A 14032-nucleotide genomic window follows, 5' to 3' on the forward strand; every position below is an offset into this window, starting at 1 on the left:
CCATTACACTATAATAGTCTGTGCATACAGTAACTACTGCAAATTGATCTTCTATAGAGAGTTTCAGAATATAAATATCTCTGCTTTTGGCTCGATGAATAATTTACTTTCAAATTTCACATTGATAATACAAACTTTGGCAGAAAATTTGCTTTACAGTATAGGAATACTATTAGCTTTCCAATGGTATGTACTGTAGAAAGAGGATTATTGAAGCTGTGTTTTTATCTTTCCTGGACTATGGGGATGTACTGTAGTATGTAGACATGCCTGTTTCTACTCTTAGATCTTCAGTTTACCATTCAGCTCTTAGATTCATTAAAGGTGATAGCTATAATACACATCATTGCTCCCTGTATGAAAAGGTTAGCTGGCCCTGTCTTTCTATGAGACATGAGAAACATTGTTTTTATATTTATTTTTAAAGCTCTTATTAGTAAGCAACTACATTATATTATTTTTATCCTGATTGGAACTATGGGTCTCATCTAACCCATTCCAGTGAGATGATGCTCCTCAAGGTTCCCCAAGCTTGTTCCAGCCTGGGAATGCCTTTACTGTCAGAACCCCAAACTCGTTCTTATTTATTTGATCCCATTTCATCTATTTTATGCTATTTTCATGTTGTTTTTTAGTGTTTATCACTGTCTTATCACTGTTTTAACTCCAAACTCCTTCCCTTCCTAACCCACCTCATCAACGCATCTCTTGTATCAGGATGCTTTCCCTCTGCTTTCAAGACTGCCAGAGTCACCCCCCTCCTGAAGAAACCATCTCTCAACCCCTCTGATGTCAAAAACTACAGACCGGTTTAAAACACTTGAACGCACAATACTGACCACAACATGTACATCTCGCTTTATGCTGATGATATTTTATTTTATCTTGGTGATGCGGTGTACTCAACTCCACACCTTTTATCTATTTTTGAAAACATTGGCAATATATCTGGATACAAAATCAATTGGGCTAACCAGATCCTCCTCTCCACCCTTGAGGAGAAAGGCGTCACTGGCTCTGCACGCTCCCTGTTTGCATCCTACCTGAGGCGCCACTCCTACCAGGTGACATATAGTGGGTGGATATCAGAACCACTGACTACGGGGGTTCCACAAGGGTCTGTCCTGGGTCCTCTCCTTTTTTTCCCTCTACACTACATTTCTTTGTTCTGTCGTTCGCTCGCATGGCTTCTCCTATAAGTGCTATGCCGATGACACTCAACTGGTCTGACACACAAGTGGAGCACGCATAGCTGGGTGCTTGGCTGACATCTCAGAGTGGATGGCGTCAAGCCACCTCAAGCTCAACCTGGACAAGACTGAGCTGCTGTTCCTTCCGGGGAAGGGCTGCCCGCACCGGGACCTGGCCATCACCATTGACGACACAGTGGTGATGCCCATTCGGACTGCGAGGAATCTGGGTGTGACCCTGGATGACCAACTGTCATTCTCCGCACATATCACATCCATCACACGCTCCTGCAGATTCATGCTCTACAACATTAGGATTCGCTCTTTCCTCACTGACGAAACGGCGCAGGTGCTCTTCCAGGCCCTGGTCATCTCCCGCCTGGACTACTGCAACTCCCTCCTTGCTGGGGCCCCGGTGTCAGCCATTAAACCCCCATCCTGTTGAACTACGTGGACCTAGCCTGTGGTCAGGCAAGATAAATCTCTGCCCTGCAGCTCAACCTCACCAACGATGATCGGGAGCTGAACCAGCCGTCTCGGATGGATGAACCCTTCCCTCCAGCCCCAGATGCCTGCTCCACCCCGGCTACCTCCTCACAGAAATCCACTTCTGGAGATCGTGTTCGCTGAGGGAGCTGACATCATCATACGACCTGGCAGCGACTCGCCCGGAGACGGAGATGACATCATCACGAAGCCTGGAGACAGCACGCTGAGGACAGGAGATCGCCACACAGCCTGGAGACAGCACGCCGGGGACAGGAGATGACATTGCCATGCAACCACACCTGCGCGAGCTGCACCCCCTAGTATGGGGGTAGTTTGAATTGTTTTAGTTTACATTTTCATTTTTTATATACTGACTTTTATTTGTTTTACTGTTTTTTACTTTCTATTCTATTTGCCCATATGTGATCTGTCCTGTTTTATTTTCTTATTTGTATCTACTATTTTATCTGTTTTTATTTGTTCTGTAAATCACTGTGTGCTACATTTGCTTGTATCAACAGTGCTATATAAATAAAGTTGACTTTGACTTTGGAACTTGTCCAGAAAGCTGCTGCTCGCCTGGTGTTCAACCACCCAATGTTCTCCCACACAACTTCCCTTCTCCGTTCTCTACACTGGCTCTAGCAGCTCGCATCCAGTTTGAAACTCTACTCTCTGGTACGAGCCTACAGGGTAATGGAACAGCTCCCTCCTATCTCCAGGCCAAGGTCAAGCCCTATCCCGACCACTAGGCTCTGCTACCTCGGGGCGACTGGTTGCCCTGTCACTCCGAGGCCCCTGCGGTCGATCGACACGGTCACGGCTCTTCTCTGTCCTGGCCCCGCAGTGGTGGAACGAACTGCCCACTGACATCAGGACAGCAGAGTCGCTGCCCATCTTTCACTGCAGGCTCAAAACTCACCTCTTCAAGAAGTACGATCCTCCCTCTTAAGCACCTATTGTATTTTTAGTTTGCTATTCTTGCACTTTGCCTCCAGCACTAGATTCTGCTCTTAGTCACTTGTTTTAGAAAGGAGATGCACTTGTGAGTTCTGGCAAGTAGTAGGCTACATTGTCTTTTCCTACATTAAATGCATTACATTATTTTAAGTCACTTTGGATAAAAGCGACAGCTGAATGACTGTAATGTAATGTTATCCTCGTTGTATGCTGTATCTCCTTTACTCGTCACTGTAAAATGAGTTAATTTAAAATGATTCAAAACACAATATTATAAAACACTGACAAATATCCTGACCATAAGCCTAAACCAGGATATGAACCAGCGCGTCTACAATGCAGTTTACTTAAAGGGATGGCTAACTTCATGAGCTAGTTACTGTCACACACACACACACACACACACACACACACACACACACACACACACACACACACACACACAGGTCAGGAAGGTCCTGGTCTGGTATGTCTTGTCTACAAAGCTCGCCAGTAGACTAGGCTATTCACTGTCAGCCTATCTGTTAAGAGCAAACACACACACACACACACACACACACACACACACAGGTATAATGGCCATTTAGATGCGCGCTCAATGCTGTGCGCGCTCGGCATGTGCGCCTCTACCTGACGTCAGCCGAGGAGGGCGGGGCCAGCGGAGGTGGCCGTGTTCGGAGTGCTGCTCGGTTGTAGTGGCGAGGTTGGCCGATCGCGGTTGGGTGTTCAAGGAGCAGCCTGAAAAACGCCCCGCATCCTTCTCCCTCCCTCTCTCTCTCTCTCTCCGATGCCCATCCTGCTTCTCATCACCCCTGTAACCTACTATCCACTAGCCTAGGCTAATATTCGTTCGTGGAGGAAAATAAGACAAAACCAGTTTGAAGAAAATGGATTGTTAACGTTGAAAACTATTGTTGAAAACAATAAGAAACATGGATTCGTTCCACATTTTCCTCGTCCTCCTTGCTTCCCAAAGCTATTTTCTAGCTTCTGCAGACAGGAAATTCGGTGAGTAGCCTAGTAGCCTATTTGCGACCGAGAGGATGCTGGCTGGTCATTTAAGCCTCTCTGTCTGGCACAAGGTACACGCAATTCTGTTTTTGATTGGATCGGTGTCAATATTTGCTTTAGGCATTAGGGACAGCAGAACACTGGATTATAACGACGGACAGACTATAATGTGACGAATTACAGATAATGGTGAAAAGAAACGGAATTATTACAGCCTCTAGATGTAGGCATGAGTGTGTGAGACCAACCGTCTCTCTCTCGCCAATAGTGTTTTTAAATGCATAGCCTACAAATAACACATCTGCGTAAGTGACTATTTCCCATCAGACGTGGAATTCGTTAATATCAGTATGATATGCAGGTAATTCCCTTCATCCTACGGGGAATAAATGCGATGAAATTGATTTGCGCATATAGTTCCTGGGTTAATAGCCTACGTAAAAGGTGCTGATCTGTTATAGTTGTAGTCAGAAGATTGCAAGGTTCAGAGAAAGGACCTGCTTTAATGCGGCCTCAGATAAGATAGGCTACAGTAGCCTATTACATAACCTTACGGATTGTGTCACAGAGGCAACGCTCCTTCGTTGGATATGGCGACCAGTCTATCCATCTAGCTTGGGACGGGGTAATAATTATGGGAAATTAATGAATTACAATTACATTCTATTTTAAACGTGTTTAACTTACAATTTCACAACACAATACATGTTTTCTTCCCTTTTAAAGATCATAACAGACCAGAGGCCTCTCAACAACAGTAGGCTATTAGTCTCGGCCTGGTTATTACTAGTGACGTGTAGTGGGCTTTAATCACCCACGCAATAATAACCTCTCATTTCCCCTTATATCTTTAATACAAACTGAATATGGTCACATATAGGGCCTAATTCTGGACCCTTCCCTCTGCCTAAAAGACAGGTGTTCAGATTGTCCCCTTGCCTGTTATATACCTATTATACAAAGGGGTCATCGCGTTGCAGGTGGTGCTCTTATCAAGTGGTCATTGGTTATAACACTCCATTGCTCCTCTAAAACGGCTAAACGTTTTATAGCCTATATTTAGACCGTCTGCACCTGCCTTCTCTACACCCTGCTAATACACAATGGTGTGAGGGGGTTGTTGTTCACAACAATGTTGTTGGTAGAGGCGTCCTCTTAGTGCACGGGAGCAACTCTTGATTTATACAGTGTGGCTTCTTTCAGGTGGCTTTGATCTGTGACATGGCACGAGACAGCAGAGATAACCATCCATGCATCACGTGATGTCTCTGAAGTGCATGGAAGGAATTAGGAAATGAATTATTGAGGTGCAGAATAATTTTAGTGCACGTGTAGGTCTTTTAGCTGGACGGTTATTTGGATTGTTATTTTAGCTGGATTGATAGTGAATGCCTTCCCCTGTTTCTCTTGTGTTGTGTCGTTGTAAGTGAGGCCTATAACTATTCAGAAGCCTGTGTTTCCTACAGTAGGCCTACATCCCAGGTTCCCTTTCCCCCCGCCTGCATATTGACTTTCTGAATTCGTCAAATCTAATGTGACATATTCCCTATACTGCAGGTTACACTGCAAATATGACGTTATCGGCTAGAATATGCTACATTACTGTAGGCTGTATCTTCTTGTATGAAAAGTGCATTACTTTAGTGTCAGACTTAGTCCAACTATAAACATTACAGCATAATATGTGGTAGCCAATTCAGAACAATCACCAATTCCGACCAATCATGTGTCCTCAGTTGCTTTTAATCAATCTGGTCATCCTTGATCAATTCAATATTTAGTTATATTTCAATTCAGTTTTGCTGCCCAGCCTCCAGCGAAATAATAATAAAAAATCATGAAGAACACATGGTCGTAGATTTACTGAACACTCAGAATGCTTACCTGCAATAGAAGTAACGGTGTACACCAGGAACTCTTACTGACACGCAATCAGGGGAAAATCAGATACAGCAATCATTAACCCGGGCTCAGGAAAGGTCACAGACATGCCTGCGTGCCCGTGGCCATAGCAACGGATATTAACATCTTTAATTCATGTGATTGTTCAGTTGCGTTGGAGCATGACTTTTGGGTTTGACATCACTTGTGTGCAGGCAATCAACGTTTACAAAGAGTATAGGCCTTGGTAAGAAAATAAGCCTACTTTTCATGTATCATTGAAGTGCATAATATATGAGATATATTATGAATATAAAATGATGTTGAAGTATAATACATGCTTATCAGTTCATTAAGTTAAGACATTTTTTGTCCCAACATGAGCCAACTGACTTTATGATTTTAATGCCATCATGGAAAAAGTCCTTCCCATGCTATTAAAGGGTAGGCCCGTGTACGCTTGTGGTCAGATGTCAGCTGAGCTCATGTGTTGTGTTAGAAGCAGTATGTGATACTAGTGTAACAGTATTTAATACTACTGTAGTGTAACAGTATTTAATACTAGTGTAACAGTATGCTGGCTGCCACAGGTGAGCCCATCGTTTGAGTGATAAGTGTTGTATGTCAGTATTGAATGTTGTTACAGTGTAGTAGTGGAGTATTGAATGTTGTTACAGTGTAGTAGTGGAGTATTGAATGTTGTTACAGTGTAGTACTGGATTATTGAATGTTGTTACAGTGTAGTACTGGAGTATTGAATGTTGTTACAGTGTAGTACTGGAGTATTGAATGTTGTTACAGTGTAGTAGTGGAGTATTGAATGTTGTTACAGTGTAGTAGTGGAGTCTTGAATGTTGTTACAGTGTAGTAGTGGAGTCTTGAATGTTGTTACAGTGTAGTAGTGGAGTATTGAATGTTGTTACAGTGTAGTACTGGAGTATTGGATGTTGTTACAGTGTAGTACTGGATTATTGAATGTTGTTACAGTGTAGTACTGGAGTATTGAATGTTGTTACAGTGTAGTAGTGGAGTCTTGAATGTTGTTACAGTGTAGTAGTGGAGTCTTGAATGTTGTTACAGTGTAGTAGTGGAGTCTTGAATGTTGTTACAGTGTAGTACTGGAGTATTGAATGTTGTTACAGTGTAGTAGTGGAGTCTTGAATGTTGTTACAGTGTAGTACTGGAGTATTGAATGTTGTTACAGTGTAGTAGTGGAGTCTTGAATGTTGTTACAGTGTAGTAGTGGAGTCTTGAATGTTGTTACAGTGTAGTAGTGGAGTATTGAATGTTGTTACAGTGTAGTACTGGAGTATTGAATGTTGTTACAGTGTAGTAGTGGAGTATTGAATGTTGTTACAGTGTAGTACCGGAGTATTGAATGCAGATTTTTGGGTCCAGATTTTACAGGAACGTGTACAGACGTTCCGGCTCCCGTGTATTATTGAATCCAGAATGCTGCGTGTTACTGCAGATCAATATATCAACGCTGCAACTGTGAGCCAGGCAGTCTGAGGAGAGGACAGAAGGAGGGAGGGGTTGAACGGGGGGAAGCTTTTAGTCAGGACGCACAAACACACGGGGAGATTAACATCATCCCAAGATGCACTGTGCTAGCACACCTCCCGAACGGCTAATGCATTTCCCCTGGGTATTTGAACCAAGGCCCGCTAACAAGAATATTGAATCATGTCAGTTGCTTCAAAACACTCGTATTTAATATGTCTAGAAAGGGCCCTCAGTCAATTGAATTGTGTTTCATATCACGATTGATAGTCACAGTAGCATGACACGCTGTTACAGTAGCTTTAACAGGTTTCTCAGAGATGACACCCGTAAATACCAGACAAGTCCAATCTCCAAAACAATAGGATGCTTGTTCACACCTACCGTCACTATGGATACGGACGTGATGGTCTCTCCTTAGCCTGCCTGCAATAGGGAATTGATCCAAGTATACTCTCAAGTTGAGCAACTGAGAAACTTGTTAAACAAAAGCAACAGCAGGAGATGGCAAGCCGTGGGCTCTTCAGCTGACATCTCATTGGAAATCAAACGCAGGCCGGGTAAGAGGCACCGCGGCCAATTAGGAGGCGCTTTGGATCAACAGCAGGAAGTGGAATGACTCAGCTGAGGTGAAACCAAAATAAACTCTCGGCCGCCGCTCTTCCGACCTCGCCGGCCCTGCCTAATGATTGGCTATCGAGACGCAGAGGATGTGAGCGCGGAGAGATAACATTCTATTCCGCCGCACGAGCGGACTCATTCAACTCCCCGAGGAGGAGTGCGTTCGAGTTTCAAAAGTCTTTCCTCAATCCCTCGAGTCCTCGTACCTTGTTTTGTTCTCAAAGCTCATTGGTGAGGGAAAGACTGAGGGGAGGAGCTTCTATACAGCACAGTACCTCTCCTCCAATACCGTCTGAGGAGCTGGTGAGGAGACGGAGTGAGGGGGGATTGAGAGAGGTTTGAGATCCAGCCCGGGCGGGTTTCTCCTCTCTCCTCAGGGGGCAGACAACAGGTTCTCAATCTGAGAAGGCAGATGGCAGTGAGAGTTGAGTTTGAGTTGAATGACTCTGCCTTGCAATCTGTACAAATTGAATTATGCAGAATGTACAAAAACACACAAAACGCAAAGCATCCAATATATAAACATCATGATAAACATCGTTAAAACATTCGAACATTTCGAGAGAGTTAAAAAAATCGGATGGCGCAGGAGATGGTGGAGTTTCTCAATCTATTTAATATTTTTGTTGTGATCTGTGTGAGTGAAAACTGAGTGGTTTTCCTGAGAAGCGGGACGGTCCTTTCTCCCTGGCTAGGAGGGGGGAGGCTGGGGAGTGGATGGGGAGGCCGGTCCTTTCTCCCTGGCTAGGAGGGGGGAGGCTGGGGAGTGGATGGGGAGGCTCATGTCTTTGATCGGCCTCACAGGAGCCTCTACTCTTCTGGTCTGGAGGTCCGGGAGGCGCAGAGGGCTGTTTGTGGACCTGGTCATTATCCTGACCGCCCCTTCTCGGAACTCTGTCCATGGTGTAGCGTTGTTTTGCTGTCCAGCCCACCAGCAGCACATCCCCATATCCCAGACATGGTCAGATTAGTGTGTTATGAATCTCAACCTTCTACAGGGAGCCCGTTTCTTGACATCGCAGTTAAGAACTGCAGTCGCTTGGAGGCCTTTTTCGCAGCCTCGTCGACGTGAATGTCCCCACTGAGTTTGTTGTCCAGGTAGAACCTCAGGTGTTTGTCACTCATGACAACAGGAACCATCGAGGATCAGAAGGGGTTGGCTGGGGGAGGGTTCCCGGCGAAGCACACTCTCGGCTCCACTGACTTCCTGCCGTTAAGGAGCGTGTCGTTTGCTCCAGCCCATTCCTCAAGCTGCCCTGCTTCCCTCTCCGTCGAGGTGATTTCCAACGTCAGAGAGTCTAATGGCACGGGACAGACTATGTCATCAGGGTACCCTCTGTCACGTGTGGGAAATGTAGTCTGCTTTTCAAGAGCCCCCCCTGGCTGAAGGGGCCATCGTCACCGGCAGTAGAGCCACAGTGGTGACAGCGCTCTCAGTGCCCAGAGGGGAAGCTGATTGAAAATGAATTCCCGTGTGTCAGTTCGTTGAATCCCAGATAGCAAGCGGATGTGTAATGATTCTGGGCCATATATGGGCCGGAACTAAGCCACAAGGGCCAGATCTGGCCTGTATATGGCCCAGATCCGCTTGCTATCAGGGATTGCATTTCGTTAAATTTGAAAATTCAGATTCTGGGGCCAGGGCTGCTGTACGGTATTTCACAATCAGTTGGAGTCCTACAGATTAAGGCCCAGGATGACACAATATAAATACATTGAAACTGGGATTGAATGTGATTGAGTCTGGTTTTGAGTACAGTAGCCTGTCTGCCACCGGGGCTGCTGGCGTTTTGAGGGTGTTGGAATTGATATTTCAATTAAATCTGCAATTAGCTCCATGCAAGTGTTAAGTTGCACGTCCGTGCACGTTGTCTTAGATCAAAGTAACAGGGACCGACATGGTTTGTACAGTAAACAACGCACCGGCACCCTGTACGGGCTAGTACGACCGCTGTGATAAATTCACTTCATAAGCCTGACATTAGATTAGATTACTTTATTGACCTTTGCAGGAAATGTGTAGCCACGCCTCCCATGAAACACAAACAGATACAGTATAGACATATTTACATTTATACACTTATCTCGTACAGTATATGCAGTAAGGTCCATACATATTTGGACATTGACACAGTTTATGTGTACATACTGTACTTTACAGTGTACAGTACATCCCATCATCAACTTTCCAGCGCTTGTGTCTACTGTATACAGACATGACATGAGTTCACAGACCCATCGGCTAGTATGTTCAGTGACTCATATGTCACAAGGATTGGGGGTGTTCAGGATACTGGGGTCTTCCTTTCATCTTTGTCAAACAAAACAATGACAGCAGAGGACCTAGGTAGTGCAGGCGGCCTCAGAGCCTGTTGCCCGAGCGACCATCACCATGGTTACGGCTTCCCATAGTTCCCTTGGCCTCACCCCTGCTCTGGTGGTTGGTTGCCTGCCTAGAGTTCCACCCGAGGTTGATTGTGTGGTACGTGTGTGTGTGTGTGTGTGTCTGTGTTTTTGTGTGATGCAGCCAGTGTGCAAGTCAGTTGATACTAAAATGATTGGACTACTGAAGGATTTTACAGCCTACAGGATTTACGTAGGTTCTCGACTACTTCCACCCAAGTCCGACTCAATGGATGTATGTTTTGGGGATAATAAATAATTAGGCACCCACCCCCCTCCATCCCCGAACGGTAATGATTCCAGCCAGACCTTTTTCCAGCTTCTGGCACAGCGTAAACAAAGTGTGGAGACATGTCTGGTTATGCTAGACTAGTTCCACCTGTAGTCTGGCTCACAGTCACAGGATGTGGGTCTCTGTAACTGACCTTCTCTTTCACAGTACTGGACGATGCAGATGACCGGTAGAGCATGACAGGGCTGGATCTTAACAGAGGATATCATTCAGTCAGAGCTGACTGTATCAGGGCATATGATATCTTTGATGGTGCAACTGGATACATCATTGATCAAATAAAATTAGCTCAGTGGAAATAAGATATGGGTATGACACATCCTCACTCAACATATTCCCATAATGCACTATGCTAGAGAGAGTGTAGTCTCAATGCCAGACCGTTGAGAGTTCTTTCGCTGATACGCTACCTAAGCTACGCTAACGACGTTACTGCATGCTGCAGATCTCTCTATGGGTCTGAGACACTTCATGCAAAAATCTGGTGTTCAAATCCTGGCAATTCATTGGTAGCGCCAGAAAGCCGAGGACACCAATCAGTAAAGACTTTCGCGATCAGGCGTTCCCACCCATAGATATGCTCCACCCATCTAACCTGGGCTAGCGTCTCTCATTCGCTGCTACGACCTGTCACTCTTTCAGTTTTGACCCGTCGATACGCCCTCAGAACACCAGCTTGGGTGGTGAAGTGGCTCAGACTCTATTATGTAGTATGAGCAGCGCAGCAATTCAACAGAGAGAGACTAGAGAGAGACTAGAGAGAGAGACTAGAGAGAGAGAGACTAGAGAGAGAGAGAGACTAGAGAGAGACTAGAGAGAGAGATTAGAGAGAGAGAGACTAGAGAGAGAGAGACTAGAGAGAGAGAGAGACTAGAGAGAGACTAGAGAGAGAGACTAGAGAGAGAGAGACTAGAGAGAGAGACTAGAGAGAGAGACTAGAGAGAGAGAGACTAGAGAGAGAGAGACTAGAGAGAGAGACTAGAGAGAGAGAGACTAGAGAGTGTGGCACTACCATGCTGTTGTGAGCAGCGGTAAATTGGAATATTCAACCCAGAAGGTACTAAAAAAAACTTTCTGATTTTAATTTGCTTAAGAGGACCATTTTCCCCCTCCCTAAGTCCTCCCCAAGTTTGGAATATCCTCCACAGTTTTCCTAGTTTTTATTTGAATGTATCCGTTTACCAAAGTTTGTCCCCCCCCCCACATCCTTTTTGTATCTACTATTACTTCAACATAACAACTTAAAGGAAAGGTTCTGAATTGAGCATTATAAGCCATGTTATAAGGATATTTACAATCATATACAACGGCCGATATCAACGTTTTGTCAAACGATGCACTCTCCAGATATAGCCTGTCACCGCCAACACACTCAATGGATCCGTAGGTGCACAGACAACATCATCATCTCTCGTTCTCGGAGACCGAGTGTGTCACTGGTGTCCGTATGTTCTGGGAAAAAAAATTGCCACAAAGTATGTTTGGATCCATTGAGTGTGTTAGCGGCGACGGTCTATATCTGGAGAGTGCACCGTTTGATGAAATGTTGATATTGGCCGTTGTATGATCGTAAATAACCTTATAACATTGCTTATAATGCTAAATTCAGAACCTGTCCTTTAAGAATGTCACGTTGCCTCAACGTGCCTTGAGAACCCCCCCCCCCCCCCCCGAGCGTAGCCGTAGCCACATCCTGGTTAGGGGAGGAGATCAGTATTCCAGGCACGCTCCTCCTCTCCTCTCCTCTCCTCTCCTCTCCTCTCCTCTCCTCTCCTCTCCTCTCCTCTCCTCTCCTCTCCTCTCCTCTCCTCTCCTCTCCTCTCCTCTCCTCTCCTCTCCTCTCCTCTCCTCTCCCCTCCCCTCCCCTCTCCTCTCCTCTCCTCTCCTCTCCTCTCCTCTCCTCTCCTCTCCTCTCCTCTCCTCTCCTCTCCTCTCCTCTCCTCTCCTCTCCCCTCCCCTCCCCTCTCCTCTCCTCTCCTCTCCTCTCCTCTCCTCTCCTCTCCTCTCCTCTCCTCTCCTCTCCTCTCCTCTCCTCTCCTCTCCTCTCCTCTCCTCTCCTCTCCTCTCCTCTTCTCTCTCATGATGTTTGTTTCCATATTGTCTCCTCCTCCGTCTTCCTCTCATGTCACCCACGCGTGCCTCACCACCCAAACAGCCAATCACAGCTCACGCCGCTGAGATGGCTCCTTCATCGACAGTAGAAGTCCTGTGATGAGGAAGAGTCACTGTGTGTCTGTCTGTGTGTCTGTCTGTCTGTCCATCCGTCTGCCTGCCTGTCTGTCTGCCTGTCTGTCTGTCTGTCCATCCGTCTGCCTGCCTGTCTGTCTGCCTGTCTGTCTGTCTGTCTGCCTGTCTATCTGTCTGCCTGTCTATCTGCCTGCCTGCCTGTCTGTCTGTCTGTCTGTCTGTCTGTCTGTCTGCCCACCCGACATCCAGTGTGGTGATATCCTTTACTTCTTCCACGATCTAAATCTTCACCATTATACGGTACCAATTTATACAAATCTAAATCAACTCTTTCAACATAGCTGATACTCTGATCCTCTTCAGGGGAGCAACATGATTAAAAAGCTCAAGGTAGCAGAGTCCAACTACGTAGCGCTGTCGGCTGGGGAGAGGAGGATGAATGTGAGGCCCCCCTACCTGACACAGTGACCAGGGCCAGAGGGCCAGAGGGAGGGGCCAGAGGGCCAGAGGGCCAGGGGGCCAGAGGGCCAGGGGGCCAGAGGGCCAGGGGGAGGGCCAGAGGGCCAGAGGGCCAGGGGGCCAGAGGGCCAGGGGGAGGGCCAGAGGGCCAGAGGGCCAGGGGACCAGAGGGCCAGAGGGCCAGGGGGCCAGAGGACAGCCTCAGAGGGATGTGGTTCTGCATTTTAGTTTGCTTTATGGAACTAATATAAATCCTCCCCCGTGTGTGTGTGTGTGTGTGTGTGTGTGTGTGTGTGTGTGTGTGTGTGTGAGTGTGTGTGTGTGAGTGAGAGAGAGAGAGAGTGAGGGTGGAGGCCTAACTCACTTTATGGAATGGATATAAATCCTGTGTGTGTGTGTGTGTGTGTGTGTGTGTGTGTGTGTGTGAGGAGGTTTAATTCAATGCAAGGAAGGAACATTTTGTGCACCGGTAGACCTGCACCAACTCTGTCACCTGCCACAACCCCAAAACACACACACACACACACACCTAGACACACACACACACACACACACACACATTCACAATACACACCCATGCTCCTCACTAGATCATCTATGGCAGGTGCAGAGATTTGCCTCAAACGGTTCCGAAGCTCTGTGTGTGTGTGCGTGTGTGTATGTGTGTGCGTGCGTGTGTGTGCGTGTGTGTGCGTGTGTATGTGCGTGCGCGCGAGCCTGAGTTGCCAGATCCCTGGTAAGCAGAAATGTTTAAAATATGGTCCGTCTGTGCGCTAGCAGAGAGCAGCTAGCCAGATAGAGGCAGGTGATTGATCACAGTGGAACAGCGTGTGCGTTTTCCCCAGGCCTGAATGTTAACTCAGGATAACAGCAGCTGTTAAGCAAAACTCTGTGACCGCGTGCACCGTGGTGCTCACACAGGAATATCTGCTAAACAGTGTGGTTTTTAGGTGGCACGACGTAGAAGGCTATGGCAAATGTTAGCTATGGGTAGCCGCGGCGACAACGGACGTTTCAGCCGTACGGCTTTCCTCAG

The 14032-nt window shown here is 46.5% G+C and overlaps 1 protein-coding gene across 1 annotated transcript in view; it reads left to right on the forward strand.

Annotated features, from left to right (window-relative positions):
• Positions 1-3571: 3571 nt before the first annotated feature.
• Positions 3572-14032, forward strand: part of LOC311316331 (receptor-type tyrosine-protein phosphatase N2-like) — a gene marked incomplete at both ends in the record, with an annotated part of 156648 nt that continues 146187 nt past the window's right edge. Inside the window, 1 exon segment of the mRNA XM_084447173.1 lies at positions 3572-3647. Coding sequence (XP_084303299.1) covers positions 3572-3647 — 76 coding nt within the window.

Source organism: Borostomias antarcticus, assembly GCF_949987555.1.
Source record: "Borostomias antarcticus genome assembly, chromosome: 12".
NCBI lineage: Eukaryota > Metazoa > Chordata > Actinopteri > Stomiiformes > Stomiidae > Borostomias > Borostomias antarcticus.